The sequence below is a fragment of the Nymphalis io genome, chromosome 1 (assembly GCF_905147045.1).
Source record: "Nymphalis io chromosome 1, ilAglIoxx1.1, whole genome shotgun sequence".
NCBI lineage: Eukaryota > Metazoa > Arthropoda > Insecta > Lepidoptera > Nymphalidae > Nymphalis > Nymphalis io.
This window is the reverse complement of record NC_065888.1, coordinates 1,209,283-1,226,900: the sequence shown is the minus strand read 5'-3', so window position 1 is coordinate 1,226,900 and position 17,618 is coordinate 1,209,283. Positions and strand designations below refer to the sequence as shown.

The 17,618-nt window shown below is 32.4% G+C and overlaps 1 protein-coding gene across 1 annotated transcript; it reads left to right on the top strand.

Moving 5' to 3' along the window:
• Positions 1-324: 324 nt before the first annotated feature.
• LOC126771483 (proteasome subunit beta type-2-like) lies at positions 325-6,679 on the top strand. The gene is made up of 4 exons (XM_050491383.1): positions 325-436; positions 3,506-3,699; positions 5,268-5,430; positions 6,508-6,679. The coding sequence occupies exons 1-4, from the start codon at positions 325-327 to the stop codon at positions 6,666-6,668; spliced, it is 630 nt and encodes a 209-aa protein (XP_050347340.1). The 3' UTR covers positions 6,669-6,679.
• Positions 6,680-17,618: the final 10,939 nt, after the last annotated feature.

Genomic DNA, 17,618 nt, shown 5'->3' with positions numbered 1-17,618 from the left:
GCTTGACAATAATTATAAGGATATAATTTTTTTATTAGTTATTATTTACTGTAGTGATTTTAAATACTTTATCATATTTTTAAAATTACAATTAGCAATATACACTTAATTTTTTACTATAAGTTGATTTCATACACGTAGTTAATTCAGATGAGGTAGATGCCTTGTACTTGTTGTAATTTGAAAAGCTCAAAATGTAACATGTCAGTTTCGAAAGAAATATTTTTTTTTATCTGTAGAATAACGATTTTTGACAAGATTTTCGATTATTTTAGTTTATTTTTCTTTATATAGATATATATTTTATTTCGTAAAGATATCGTTATGGCAAATACGAATTTAATTATTCAATGCCTCCTCGGAATACAATGCAAGGAGTTCACAATCATCGCCGCAGATCAGATGAACACACAAAGCTTCATTATTATGAAAGATGGTGAGGAAATATATACAATATTGCACAAAATAATACTTAACCTTATAGTGCTTAAAATTGAAATAGAAATAGAAATTATTCAATACTAACTGTATTGCGCGATTTCACCCGCGTTAAACATTCCTGCTTCGCCCTCGTGTACCGTAACCTTACTCAAGAATTGGTCTATTGATCTAAAATTTTTTTCTCAAATCTGACTGGTGATTAGCCAGAGATTAGCGCGTTCAAACAAAGAACAAACAAACTCATTATTATCGATTAAAACCTCAAATCATTTTCTAAAATACGTCTTTGAGATTGCGGTCGGACTTTGATAACGTCTAAGATTTCCGAAATAAACACTTTAATAGTAATTGATTTTAGTGCCTTTGCTAAATAACTTTTTTCAAGTGTTACAAATAAATGGATCTAAAGCAACCATTATTACAAGCTTTTTATAAATTTCACCTATTAGTTCTCATACGTGTGGGTGAAAAGTGACGACTGACGATAGGTTTTAACCGGATCCGCCCAAGCAATCAATTTGAAATTTTTCCTCTCAGTTTTACTATTTATGAAAATACGATCTATTATACTTTCACCGTTTATATTATCTTTATTCAGTTCAGAGCACAGATTAAATAAAAACTGGCAAGTTTTTTTTTTAAATTGTATAGTTTTATTTAACGCCATCCCTTGGATATAATTACAAAAGATAGATGTATTAACTATTTTTAAAAATATAGTATTGAAATCTAAAGCCCTTAATTGACTTTACTTGCAATATGTTTAAAGTAAAGCATACATATAATGATAATGTGAAAGTCTTATGTCAATCCGATTAGTAGTTTGTGCGTGAAACCGGAAAAAAAAACAAACAAACTTTTCACTCAATATTTGTATGATTAGTGAATACGCGTTTTGTTGGATTGGTGTCGTACCCAATTAATAACATGTGATTTTGTATATGAAATCGATATAGCGTTAATAAACATTCAAGCAATGTTGGAAGACGTTAGTTATAATAAAATAAATATAAGCGAAAAGCGAAAAGCTTTGATAAAATCGACCAATAGACAAAATGACTGGAAGGTATTGACACAGTGGCTGTTGGCTATATATATAATATTATTATATCATTACGTTATAAATTAAGGTTTTTTTTAAATATTTCAATCAATCATTTCATAAATAAATGCTCAAATAATAAATAAAATACGAGAATATAAAAGCATAGATTTTATTTCGCTGTTTTTCTTGAATATTCTGATGCGATGCGAAATCATTATTCAACCATTCTGAGACCTTGTTAATAAATAATTTTCTGTTAAGAAGACAAGCAACGACGCAAATTATTATACCTACTATTATTTTTGACCAAATATCCCCCATTGTTTTTGCTGTTTACATACATACACGTCACGTAAAAGTCACGCAAGCAGTACATGATACGTAGTTGTGTCTGCAGATTAACGATTAATGTACGTGTGAGAAGATTTCACATATGACCTGCTTTGAAATCGTTCGAAATCAAATAAATATTAGTACAACATAAGTTTTTACTTGAATAATATTGAATCCATGTACCAATGTAGAATCGGTTCATAAGGAATAACATTATGTATATAAGGTATGTATATATATATATATATCTGCCTCCATACCTTATAATTTTAATTATATTGTCCAAAAACTGCCAATGGTTCAAAAATAGTTCAGATCTTATAAGAACGAAAGTTACTCAGCGAGATTTTTTTCTTTTTTATCTTGCTTTTGATATGAATAGACTCAGGTAACGTCGCGAATCTTAAATTAGAATATTATGATAAAATCAATGTCAGTTAGCGACCTTGTAGGGTCACCTCGCTCCCAATGCAGTGATAATAAGTTACTGTTCTATGTTTGCTGATGGCTTTGCCTGCGGGTCGCATTACTTCAGATTAGTTCAGTTATCACGTTCAGCGCTGTTTGTAAAATTATGTACCTGCAATGGCGATATTTGGTTTTATTTATATATGATAACGCAGAGATGAAGGAAAAAAATAAGAGATGTCCTGACAGATTCCAGCCATTACCGTTCTGAAGGGAGAATAAGGTCTGTGTGGGAAATATTATAATGCACAAATTTCCTCGCTCTCAATCTGTTGGGACGCAAATTCTATACGACCAGAAATAGTTTAAGCGCAGCACATACATTCGACAAACTTTGTATATTGTCCGAAGACAATATAAACACTGCCCAATTTCAGCCTGCTGTTGAGAATTTCTCGGCAGAAATACGCAATATTTTTTTATCGGTCCAACCTGGGTTTGGGGACCGTGAGATCTGTTTCCTTAAAAGCATTTTATAAAAGAGTCGTTGTTAACTAAAACATTAATATAATATTTAGTTAAAAAAATATATATGTGATATTCTCCTTTTTTAAGGACAACTGCACTTCACACAATTTGCATTGCTCTTCTGGAGGCACGGCAGTGCCAAGCTACTCTTATTTCCAATTAAAAACAACACATATGTACAACACATATTATAGTGTCACAATAAGCCCAAGTGTCAGTCGATGCGGGTATTAATTTTATATATAACAGACACTATGTTGCAAAAATACACTAACGTTAGTTAAAATCGATAAGAGTTGTTCTTGATATATAAAAATAAGAGTGGCTAATAATAAAATGGCTTCCCACGGTGCGTGATTCTGCAGATCATTCACGCACGGTCGATGCACCGAGACTGATCCAACGTTGCGTATTAGTCAGTGTTGGTTTTGAGATTTTAAAGCCATTTTGTCATTCCAAAATAAAATGTGAAAGAGAACGTATCACAGCCGCCACGGCTCTCTCACCGCACCTTTGAAGTAACCGATTTCCTTCACATCTCTTCCCATGGTGAGTCGGTGCGGGCTCATCGGCGTCCGTCCGTAATATCAAATACCGTGGGAAGTCACCGTAAGATATCGCGATCGAAACTGCGACTTTCACATCGGTATCACTGCGTATACCGTTTAACTATTCAAAGCGTAAAGGAAAACGATGACAACTCGTTTCTTAATGGTTTATCTCTTGATCGTTTTCACGTTGTTGATACAGATGCGGATAAGATCATTGAAATCTCAGAGGGACTGGTAATAGGTGTGAATGGAGACGCGGCAGATACGACGCAGTTCACTCAGTACGTTGATAAGAATTTGCAGCTGTATTCGATGAAAAATAAGTATCAACTCGACACACCAGCGGTTGTGCACTTCATGAGGAAGAGCATGGCGGATTCTCTGCGAGATGGGGTGAGGACTGAACTGTATAAAGTATCAAAACTTAAGCACCGCGGCACATTTGACATCAAAAATCAATAATTAAATAAAATTATGTTTATACGCTTTACTAACAGATTAAAAATGTAATCCCATTATATTTCAAAAGAAACCAACATTGATTTTTTTTATAGGATATGAACCACCTGATGGTAAGTGGTCACCAACGACCATTGATATTGGCATTGTTAGAAATGTCAAACATCGCTTACATCGCCAATACGCCACCAACCTTGGGAACTTAGATGTTATGTCCCTTGTGCCTGTAATAGCACTGGCTCACTCAACCTTCAAACCGAAACTCAACAATACCAAGTACTGCTGTTTTGCGGTAGAATATCAGATGAGTGGGTGGTACTTACCCAGACGAGCTTGCACAAATCCCTACCACCAGTAAAATGCCATATTATAATAATAATACTAAACGTGTAAACCGAAACGATTGAAATTTTCGTGTTTAATGTGTATTATATCATGTAGTTGTATCCTAACAAAACAATTGAGAAATTACTATTTATAAATGTCAGAAACTTCAGGAGTATTTAATCCTTTATTACAAATTCTCGAAGGTTGTTTTGCAAGTTATTATATATAAGTATCTATTGAAGTTAGGCATTGACTCGTATAGTAATTGCGACATAACCAAAATTAGATTTGGTATTTATTGCACGGTCAATGCTTACTCGGTTACACGCATCGTATATACAAGCGATACTTAGCCTTTTCTTTATAGAGACCATAAAAACGTGCTAGTCACGGTGTCACGGGCCGCAAGCAAAATTTTGTTTTCGGGGTTGTTACAAATTAAATTAAACAACTGTGAAGGGATTTATCGCGTATATTTTAATATATTTTTTTATCATTTCATGATATTTTAAACACTACAGGGTCCGTGGCCACAAGCAGTTGCTTAATTCAATTCAAAATTAATTGATTTAGGTGTTAAAAAATCCTTTGAAATTTAAAATATGAGAAAATAAAGTAAGAACAGGCGGGCCAATAAGAAAAGCCCGGCGGCGATGCAGCCCGCGGGTCGCAGATTTAGTACCGCTGGTATAGCTAATCTAATACCGCGCCAGTATAATCGCAAAACCACTAACAACCTTACTTTAAACGCTTTAACTCTATAGCGATTGCTTTGTAACACAATACTGTGTCTTCTCTGAACTGTTTACTTACTTTGACAGAGAGAGAGAGAAACAGCAAAAGTGAGAGAGAGAGAAGTGGGTGTGCAAAAAAAGGCTGCAATAAGCCCTCACCAAAGTACCTAACATTAATTAATTGTAATAGCGTTCAATTTTTTTGTTATATATTTTATTTATTAATATAAGAAAGACCATCAGATTATTTACAAAATAAACAAATAATAGCGACTATAGTAAGCTATAATTACAGGCATTTACAACGATGATTTATCGACTCCATTAGGCTGAATTTAGTTAAGTAATCCTACATTAAAACAAAAAAAAGTTCAGTCTTTAAAAGCAGCGACTCTTGATTATAGTAAGAATAAAGAAGTAAGATCGTTCGTTTTGATGCAGAATCCACGTATATTAAACATGTTAATTGCGGGATATGACGATGATAACGGCTGCCAGTTGTACACAATGGACTTTTTGGCATCCTGCATGAAGGTTCCGTACGCGGCTCATGGTCTCGGCGGACTATTCAGCATTTCAATTCTTAATCATTATTATAAACCAAGTAAGTTGACAAGTTTGATTTCTTATAGTTCCGTTACATAACCATCATGTTTTACAGGTGATTATTGAGTCTATATTGACGGGGGGGGGGGGGGGGGGGTTGGCGTGGTTGGTAGATATTTGCCTTTCACGCCGGAGGTTGTGGGTTCGATTTCCACCCAGGACAGACATTTGTGTGCATGAACATGTCTGTTTGTCCTGACTGTGGGTGTAATTATCTATATAAGTATGTATTTACAAAAGAAAAGTAGTATATGTAGTATATCAGTTGTCTGGTTTCCATAGTACAAGCTCTGTTTAGTTTGGGATCAGAGGGCCGTGTGTGAATAATGTCCCAGGATATTATTATAAACATTAGCTTTATTATATTAAACCTCAACTGTGGTGGTAAATTTGCTGCCAGCGAGTAATCCGTAGTATCTGTAATTACTCTAGCTCACCTTTATACCTATATACAGCAATAGGTACTTAGTACTAAGCATTGGTATTTATTGTTATGATATCTAATAAATAGTACTTATATGGATAACTCAGCATGAAGTTATACAGTTAATATAAATGTCAAGATTAGCTCAGTCAAATATAAGAGTGAATATAAAAGGTATATATAGTCATAGCATGTTATCTGTTAATGTGTACAAAAACAAAATCGAATCGTAGCGTAATCGGTACTGTTGCTCCATTTTCATATTATTTAATTCAATATTGAAAAAAAGTTAACAATTAAGTTTATTTTATCATATTACGAGAAGCCTGATGAGAGATGGCCTAGTGGTTAAAACGCGTGAATCTTAACAGTTGATCGTGGGTTCAAACCCGGGCAAGCACCACTGAATTTTCATGTGCTTAATTTGTGTATATAATTCATCTCGTGCTCGTGCAAAGAATTTCATATTTCCTTCAGCGTAACCTAGAGCTAACGACGTGGACGTAATAAGTTTTGTAGCTCCTTTTCTTTTTTTTTTTCTTTTTTTTCAAATATTATTTTTTAGTTTGGCACCCCCGCAAATTGGCGCCCCGAGCCGTCGCCCCTTCACGACCCCTCCCCCTAACGCCGGCACTGATTTTATCTAAACAGGTTTATCGGAAGTCGAAGCGTATGAGGTAATCAAGCTGTGCGTCCATACGATCCAGAAGCGGTTGTTCATTACGCTGCCAAACTTTCTTGTGAAAACTTTGTCCAAAGATGGCGTTAAAATACTTCCCGCTATCAATCCAGCCAGTTTTATAAAATCGTGAACATGTTTATTGACGAATCGATGTTGACGGTAAATGAATATTTTATTTATATCGTATATACATGTCTGTGTTTCAGATAAGTTTCTTTAGAATTTGTTAATGATGTTCTATAACTTCGTGTGTTTACAATATGAATATTTTTGTGGGTTTTATTAAATTTCGTTAATGATAATCCTTTTATTTATTTAATTTAAATAGATGGTCCGGCTAATTACTGGTTACACTTGCTCATAGACATTGACACTGCAAGTTGTTAAAACCACTTATTAAAAGTTCTTCACTGGCGCTGGGTGAGCCTTCAAACTGCAGCAAAAACATACACAGTTTGGCGATAGAGAACTAATCTGTGTGTGGGCTAAGGCCTCCTCCCCCTTTTGAGGAAAAGGTTTGGAGCTTATTCCACCAAGCTGCCGCAATGCGGGTTGGTAGAATGCACATGTGGCAGGATTTCAATGAAATTAAACACATGCAGGTTTCCTCACGATGTTTTACTTCACCGTCAAGCACGAGATGAATTATAAACACAAATTAAGCACATGAAAATTCAGTGGTGCTTGCCCGGGTTTGAACCTACGATCATCGGTTAAGATTCACGCGTTCGAACCACTAAGCCATCTCGGCTTGGAGTGCTTGGAGTTGCTTTTGAGCGGCTAGGAGTGAACAAATGCAAATCAGCTTATATATAAGTTTATCACGTCATCAATGATAATGTCCCACTCACGCGAGGCTCATTATCACCTAGATCTTAATACCTATCGCTGGAGCAGATATAATATATTTCAACAACTGCAACTGCGACTTTTTCAACAGAAATTAAAAACGCATAATTTTATTAATTTTGGATTACATGCGAGTCAAATCGAAGTATTAGGTTTTTTAAAAAGGCAGGTATAGATAAGGCTTTTTAAATTTTTTGGTTACAAATTTTACAAATATAAAATGTACCGATGTTTTTATGATGTGATTACATTTTTTGTTTTGAATTATAACCAAAAAGTATACCTTGTGTGTGATTGCGATGCTGTCTGTAATAAAGTTAATCCAAATTATAGAAACGATACACCAAAGGTATGAACAACATAGAGAGATACAATTATATGAAGAATTATTATTATATTAAACTAGCGAAAATCGTTCAATAATAGCAAACAATCAGTTATCAGCCTGTCGGTCCATGAATCGGGCACGTTTTATCAAAGAATCGGAGTACATTAATTTGTTTGAAAATATGAGATAGAAAGTGAAATGAAAAAAAATTGGTGTCAACTTCCAATTGGTTCCTACTTTTGACAAGGGGAAAAAAGTTAAAGCAATAAACTTACCGCTAGTTTTTTTTTTCTTTATTTAATTTAGGGACTTTTGACCTACACAGGCACGTCAGTCCCATTGCCCCTTCTATATTTTGTAACATCACTTATTATTTATTGCTATTAGATAAAATTCCAGGAGCATCCTAGCAGATTCTGATAAAGGATCTGATAGAATGTTCTGAGCTAATCCAACAACGAACAAACTTACTTTTAAATTATTTTAGAGTAACTTCCTCTGATTCTGTGTCTACACCACCAGTTAGTGCAGTTATCAGGAAAATTAGCGGGTGTGTTATTGTGTTGTTATGGTGGTCATATTTTCATTTAATAAATTTTATTTATTGTTATGTATACAGTAATTCTAATTCACTCATCATCTATATTCTCTGTAAACTCGCATTTTACAACTTAGCTTCAATAGAAATAACATAGAACTGTAAATCTTTATGAGTTATGTGTCATTGTTTATGTTCATAAAATATAACGTGAAGGTACTAGCAACTAGAAGGGTTTAAGTCCCAAAAACAAATTTATATATTACTTTCTGTAAGAGCATTGTGTGAGCTCCTTATCCAATAATGTCATTGCAACTATTTTTATCTGTCACTTAGATTCTTTCAGCTCTGCCACCTTCAAATGTATTGTAATGTACAAATATATATGAGGCAACAAAACGTCGTACAGTTTATCGTCATATTGTCTGTTTAAAATGATTTTCCTCGAATACAAGGTTTTAAAGCGTTGCTTTTGTATACTTATCGACACGAACAGCCAACGATATATTTTGCATTGCTGTTAAGTCGTGACGTTAAGGGAATACAGAGGGCTTGACTTTACGTGCTGACTGAGGGATGGGAGTGTAACACTGACATGTTCTTAACTCCAAGCTGCTACTGATAATTCCTTGATATAAAAGCCTAATAGCTTTTAATTTACCATTATAATTTATAATTGACATATGAGCCTCTGCAGCCTCATAAGTTAGCCACTGTGGCTCATTGCAATCGAAGAAAGTGTCAAAAAATCTTTGATTTACGTATTCCTTGCTATTTATTACTGCTCTGCTATACTGTGGACTGCAAACAGTTCTTGATTAATATTTTATCTTTATTTATAATACAACACTATTCCACGTAACTAAGTACTTATCTACTTATAAAAGTACAAATACAGTAAAACTGACAATGTTCTGACAACAACTGCGCCGTCATTCAAATAGCCATCTATTCTCGAATACATTATGAATACATAGATTCAAGATCTCGATTAATTATTATCTAATTCCGTGATATATATCAGCTTATCGCCGTCCACTGCTGGACGAAAGCCTGCATAGAACGCCAACCATCCCGATCTTGGGCAGCCCGCATCCATCCCGTACGGCAGGTACCTAGTTCAAATCGTCGTTCCACTATGCCGCAATTCCGTGATAGAATGGATGATATAACTTTGTAGTGGTGAGAATTTACGATAAAAATATTAATATCGTTTGTCATATAAATGTTTAAGTTTAAGAACTATAATTATGACATGTAAATATAATAATTCTGTGCTAAATTCAATTATAAAAAAAATCGTACTGCGATGTTACAAGGTTATTTCAACTGTTTACTATTGTTTTGTAGACTAGCTATTATGACCAACTGCCAGATGCCAAGAACGCATTCTGATTTTCTCAGCGGCCTGACTTTAGTGAGTTCTGCTTCGACGCCGATAGAACTGTTGTTTAGTAACTATATTTAAACTAGATTTCAAGACTTACATTTTTGGCATGTAAGCTGAATAAGTAATTAGTTGAGAGTAATTTGATTTGTATCTTTTGTTTTTTCAGCGGAACAGGTATAAATTTACACGTTATATTTATCATCTTGAATCTGAATTGTCGATTAAAAACTTGTCAGAACATTTGTTGCCCTTATTAATTATTTTTTGCTTAATTATTCACTTGTTTAATTACCGTAACTTGTCAACAAAGTATTTAAGAATATATTATTTATATCTGTGCGGTGTAAAGCACCGTAAACAGCAATCCATAATATGAGGACTATATCAAAATGTTATATTGTGTTTGTTTATATATGAACGATAACGATAAAACGATATAAATTGAATAGCTCCACTCTCTGCTCGAGTATTTCATATTTAAGTTTATATGTATTAAATAAACTGGCACATAACTACTACGAAATTACACAATTATAAAGTATTTTAAGGATGTTTATATTTCGAATGGAGAACGCGGAATACAAAACAGTATAGAAAAGTTAACCGAGATATCGACTGCAATAAACAATATTTCGTGGCGTGTTTGTACGAAAAACGAAGGTATATATATACAAAATAAAGTTTATTTTCGCATCTATATTGATACCAAACAGTAAGTACCTAAGTTATACCTTAAAACAATAATAACATTTCTGTTTTTATAAACATCAATTTCATAATGACATCAGCATATTAACTCGCTAAGCGCGGAGGTTGTGAAATGTCTACACTAAGCTCATAGAGATAATCAGTGACGAGAATAGTGAAATTTATGAAATACACACGAATATCGTACTCATAATTGAATTCGGCGTACACTCATCAAGAGAATGTACACTTTCGAACATGTTTTACTTTCGTTATCGATCGACATCGCTTGTTATGTTTGCATAACACATTGAACGACGAAATAAATCGGAGCAACTTGAACAAAACAAATGGTTTGAGTATCACGATTAATGTCCTGTATTATTGTCATATCTACACTTATATTTAATATACAATTTGTTTTTTTTTATATGGATATCGGTCAGATTGGTCTTCGGTTAGTGTTCGTATTTTCCTAATTATTTGTCACTATATTACTAAATTACAGATATATGTCACTCCTTTTGATGGCATTTGATCCTTGTAAAAATAATAAAATCACTTTATTAAAATTTAAATTAAATATTAATTACAGATAATATTAAATATTGTCATTAAAAATATATTTAATAACAAAGGTATACGAAGTAGTTTAATTTTGTCGTCAAAATTGATCGACAGGTTATTGACACGCAAACACTAAAGTTTTCATATAACAAAACTTATATTTTTTATAATATATGCCCATAGATATTGGCATTGTAAGAAATGTTAACCATCGCTTACATCGCCACCAACCTTGGGAACTAAGATATTATGTCCCTTGTGCCTGTAATTACACTGGTTCACTCACCCTTCTACCGGAACACAACAATACCAGGTACTGCTGTTTTGTGGTAGAATATCTGATGTGTGGGATAGTGCCTACCCTAGCTTGGACAAAGCCGTACCACCAGTAAAATCTAATCTCCTTTATATAATTTATATTTTTAAAAGAGATTTGTTATGTCAAACAAGGTCTTTATTAATAAGCATAATTTTAACCTGATATGTTGAATACAATCAAAATACAATTGTTGAACCAAAATCAAAAGATTTTAGATTATATTTCTTAATAATAATGATGTCAAAAGTTATGCAATTATCTTTGTCAGGGTTATTATTTTTTTTTTCGGTATAACCCTATTCTCCCCGCGCAAAGCCCGGACCGGTTTCTAGTACCTAAATGCTAAAAGTTTTTAAAGTAAGTATTTTAATAGTTCGATTAAGGCATGTTCATGGAAGTAAATAGGCTTTATGTTTTTCAATAACAACAATAAACGAGTTATTTTCAATTAAAAAATCACGTCTAATGTATTTTTATTTCTCCATAACATATTTAAAAATTTCGTATTAAAAATAGCTTGAGCAACAATGCGTTTCAGTAATAATGAAAAAGTCTTAAGTATAAATACAAAAATAATAACAAAAAACTATGTAATGTTTATAAATTTTATAAGACGATAAAATAAAACAGTCGAATTCGTATGTGATTACGCTTTCTTAAATTTGCGTAGCCAAGACTCAATTATATTCAGCCAGCGATGCGATTAATAATCTTTCTTCGTTCATAATGACGTTGAGTTTTAACAAATACAGAGTATATAATGTGTTTAATGATATTTTTTATTGATATTTGTCTATTGTTGTTTGGTTTGAGCCATAAATTAAAAACTTTTAGCCCTATCTCAAGACTTGCCTAAGATCAGACTTTGTCCTTCCAAAAATGTAATTAAATGTCCGTTAATATAAGACACTCATTAAACTGGCACGGTAACACATGTAACTCCTTACATCATCAACCCATTGAGGAAGATATATGTCCCTTGTCCTAACTTACACCAGCTCACTCACAGCAATAGAAAAAAAGCTGTTTGGCGGTAGAATAACTAGCATAGCAAGAAGTAGAATAACAAGGAGAGATAAATTCGTATTAGAAAAGTTAAGTAAATACTTCATAGTAATTATTTATTTATATCTATAACTTACAATTATTGTTTTTAAACAATCATTTTATACGTAGCTGTATTCTATTTCATTGTTATCATCATAAAAATCTTCCAAACGTTTATTCTTGAATGTTAATTTTCTCTGTCATTTTATAAGATTTCTAATTGGCTTATCTTATATTATAATACCTGTATGAGTAATTACTCAAACAAAATCAACTATTATTATATACCTAGAACTTCAATCCAATTATTTAATTTCTAAAACAACGTTTATGTGAAACAAATCTTGAATACATTATATTAGTTATATTTGATTATTCAAATAGTTTTTTGCCCAATAAAATAATATTCATTAATTTGCTTCAAATAAGGACTAAACGATGTCCTATACCGATGAAATTGGATCACCTTGAAGCTACTGAATCCAATGTGTGGAGAGAATCATTGAAATGGGATTATAAACAAGAAAGTCATACATAAATTTACATTTTTATACGTATGTACATGTGCGAGAACTTCCTCCTATTTTAAAGTTGGCTAAAATGTTCAACCCGTATATCGCAAGTTTAAAAAAGTTCATTAAGTACGTTCTTATGTTTCTATTTCTATTTAAAATACGAGCTCTGTAATGATTCTAAATTACATATATTTACTTCGTATAGTACTAATGACGATTAAACTAAAGGTTGCTAACATGCTATTAAAACGGCTTTTATAATATTTAAGATAAGATTTCAGAACGGAAAGAAATGTTCAAAAATCGATTAGCGGCTTAACAAACTTTGAAACAGTTTTATTAGGAAATTTAATTACGTACTAATAAACATCCGACTATAATATGTTATAATGATTTCTAAAAGAAATTGATCGCATTCTGACCTGTATCATACAATTATATAAGCCGTCACTTGCACACCTTATGTAAAACAATAATAAATAATTTATAACACACACACAAGCCACGTAAAACCGTAAAATAAAATTCACGAATATGAAAAATCAAGTCATCAAGTCGAAAAAGTCACTATAACTTATTTAATAAGACACAATTTCCAACGACCGTAAACGAAAAGTAAAGACGCGGGCGCACGCTACACCGCGCAAGCGCAGATGACAAGAAGGCTGTTATCATGAGACTGAAGTGGTAATAATGTAACCATGAGATTACAAATAATCAGGACAGTGGGAAGGAAAATGTATTTGAGAATAAAGTAATTACATTATTCATCAATTGAATTTGAATATAAGGTGTTGGTAGGGAACTTACATAGGAACATAACATCTTCCACGTTATATCCGGTGTTTGTCAGCGCATTGACCAGGTCTAAGAAGTTTTTAGTTCTTTCTGTGACCGTGTCTAAGGCTGGTGGTGCCGGTTTATCATCTGGTAGTGTTCCGGTATTCCTGATAATTATAAATATACACATATTATTTTCTCTTGAAGTGATAATAATAATATTTATAATAAAAAATAAAGAAACTGAATACAGATTTGTATCAGTCACATGCAGGTTTCCCGATAATGATAATTTTTTTCGCCGATGAGCTTCCCTCGTGGCTTATTATAAAACCCAAATTAAGCACATGTTCATTTTGTTGTACTTATTTATGTTCTATTGATATAGAAAAAGGAAATCTTATAAAAATTAAATTGAATTTATAAAATTTCATACAATTTTAGCTTGATTATCAGACGAACATCTTAACTAACATACTTATAATATTATGTATATAAATAAAGCTTAAGTATATACGGATAAACGCAGATTATTATTATTTTAATATTCCTTAACACATATTTGTCACAACTTGTCCATGGTCACTCTTGCGCAATGTAAGATGAATGAAAGCCTGCCGGTGCACGCTCGACAGACACTGAGGTGTTGATGCCAATCGCTTGTTGCGCATGCGCAGGTGAACTCGTGACATGTAGCTATGCTAAATATAAGTGATATAGGTGCCTATATAGCGTTATTGTATGCTTGTATAGGTATTACGAAACAATTTGTATTTACTAATTTTTAGTGTACTGGCTTTGTATACAAATAAATATATTATATTTAAATATAAATCGAAGAAATTAATAATTATGTACCACACGGTGGTAGCCTGTATATATCTCAATGTTGGTCGAAGGTATTCTATTAAGAAAAGGTTTGGAACGTAGTTTTCTACCAAGCCGCTCATTTAGTAGATACTAGATAATCATGTAGTGATTTTTTTAACTTTTACTTTATACTTTATTGTACACCGCAAAGAGAAAAAATACAAAACATGGATACAGCCTAAATAAAAGTAGCATACAATTTTGGCGACCTTGTCGCTACATAGCGATCTCTTCCAGGCAACAAACGGTGTAATAACTCATAGGATGTAATATAGCTGTAATAATAAATAAAATAACATTAATATATAATTAAAACAAACTAATAAATAAATGTTATTATAAAATACGCATATTTATATTTATATATATATATTCCTTAAAATATTTTTCTTCGCCGCCAAGCAAGAAGAGAATTCAATCACGTAATCACAGATTAAGCACATGAAAACTCAATGGGGCTGCAATTCGGCTTATGCACTTTTATTTGTTGTTTTCCGACTTCATACAAATTCTCGTAGGTACGAAATGGTTTGATTATTTATTTATTTAGAACAACCAACACTAAAGTAACAGCCTATGAATGTCCCACTGCTGGGCTAAGGCCTCCTCTCCATTTAAGGGGAAGGTTTTGGAGCTTATTCTACCACGCTGCTTTAATATGGGTTGGTGGAATAGACATGCAGGTCTCCGCATAATATTTTCCTTCACCGTCAAGCACGATGAACCAGTGCTTGAACCCACGACTATCGGGACAACCAATACTAATGTTTTAATGTATTATTTATATTGTAAATTTATTATATCTAGTGTTGGTTGTAAACATTACAAATAAAAGTTTTTCGTTGATTGTTCTAATAATGATAAGTTATCACATATGTAAAATAATTCCTTCGAGGGTGGCGATTATAATTTAAAACACCAATTTACTTTCACACAATTTTATTTTAAATCACTTCACACATCAATCACTCTTAAATCATAATACAATTATAACACGGTTTTCTTTCACAATTATTAGCCCTTAATTAAATCGCGATTACACTTTATGGATGTTACGACTAAGTTGCCTTCGGGCAGCGTAACGATAAACTGATCTCGAAAAACGTTTGAGACCCTTTTATACTCTTTATTTTATACATATAAATGTGGGTAAATCGTAATTTCTTACACATATAAAACATTACATTTGGAAAAACAAATATATTTAAAACATGGTAAAACCATCACAGTAAAACTCAATTCAATATACACATACTATGTATAAATACATATAACATTTATATGCTATTTTGCCATTCGAACACAATTTGAATTATCGAAATAAAACCGCTTTAAATTCACTTAAAAACTTCGATAACAACTTTTACCTATTTCAAAACTCCATTTTTTACGAGCTTTTGTTTAACTTTACTAGTTATGGGACTTTTAAACCAGTTCCGTCCAATCGACAGAACTGAATTTTGCACTCTTTTGATCTTTACAATCCTGTACTGTACTAGACTTGATTCGTTTACACATAATTGTAGAATTCAATATAAGCTTGAATATGAGTAATAATAGATTTATTATCTTTTTTTGGAATGACTATAAAGTATTTCGCGGTTTTTGGAACAATATTTCTTCTTTGTTCGTAACAGTTTCTATGACACGTGTAGAATATTTTATAAAATATCGTTAAAAGTTTTAATATTCATTCCAGTCAGGACAATGTTAACTAAAGTCAAATAAAACAAATAAACGAGAACTATTTATTTTTTAAATACACAATATTTTATTCGTATTATTTCTCTTCATGAGCAAATATCAAATCGCCGCAAATATCATTTGAACTTTGCGTGACATCTCAATGTTAGGATTTATTTAAGTAGAAATGTATTTATTTATATCGCTTAAAAGTATATAAGGACACCTCGGTTTCTAATAAAGTCTTTACAAGAATAATTCAATTTTTTTAGATCTCAAATCTTAAGAATAAAGTTGAATCTTAAGAAGAAAGTTGAGTTGAAATAAGTTGGTAAAAAAATAATTCCAGATCACAAGATTGTAATTTTTTTTTCTTTGGACAGCTTTTTAACAGAAAACGTACATGCAAAAAGTATATCTTATTCGTGTCCACGAACATACTTCGCTTTGCTTTGAGTTCGCACAAGTTAAGCAATTGCAGGAACTCTCAGTGCTATAGGTTCCGAAAATGTGGATAACTACGCAGCTTTACAGCTGCAAATGGAGATGTTCTCCACTCGTACACACGCCCATAGTGCGAAGACAAAGCGATTTAGTAAATACCTATTAAGACCAGCATAACAAATTAAAATAAAAAACATTCTAATTTCATGAGTAAGCCTCAAATTATTCACTAATTATAGCTGCTATTTAAAAAAATATTATTTAATAGTTATGCTTCTCGCTCATACTATTAAACGTGAAGTGACGAATTGACCTAGAAATTTCTGACCGCGGGAAGTCCTAAGCACTATTTATTGCGAAATTAGATTGTTTTAAGTATTATATCACGATATATTTCATGCACTTCCGTATTTCAAAATATCTATAGAAAAAATTAATTAAAAATATACAATACTGAAGCTGTCTAGCTTTGTATTAACGCCTATATATATGTTTCCTGACTTTTTTTCGGTCATTTGTAGCAGAGAGGCGACTTGCACAGCATGTATTACCTCACTCTCAGTCCGATAACCGGATGATGATCCAGACGGCAATCTAACACGATTAAAGAGAGACCAGGGGCAGCACAAAGAGTTGCGCGTGCTTTAAAAGGCTCGGGAATTTCTTGACAGGAACACAGGATAAGAAACAATAGAGGCTGTCTATCTTATCTATTAAGCATACACACATAAATATACACTGATTTGATATATTTATTCTGTTATTTATACATTATTCTATAACAAACAAAACTCATATTTTACAAGCTTTAGCATAAATCATTCTCCGATGCGGTGTGATAGGAGAAACCAACAACGGCACTTGCATTTTTAACATGAATACACATTATATGTAGATAAAATATATTTATGAAGCGACACGTACTAATAATACTTTAAAAACAAAACAACTTAATGAACTTCGTGACTTCGTACAATGAGACAGTTATGTTTAACTATAACAACACCAATGTTTCTTTGTTAGCTACATTCACGGTAATTGAATATATTATACCAAATTACAA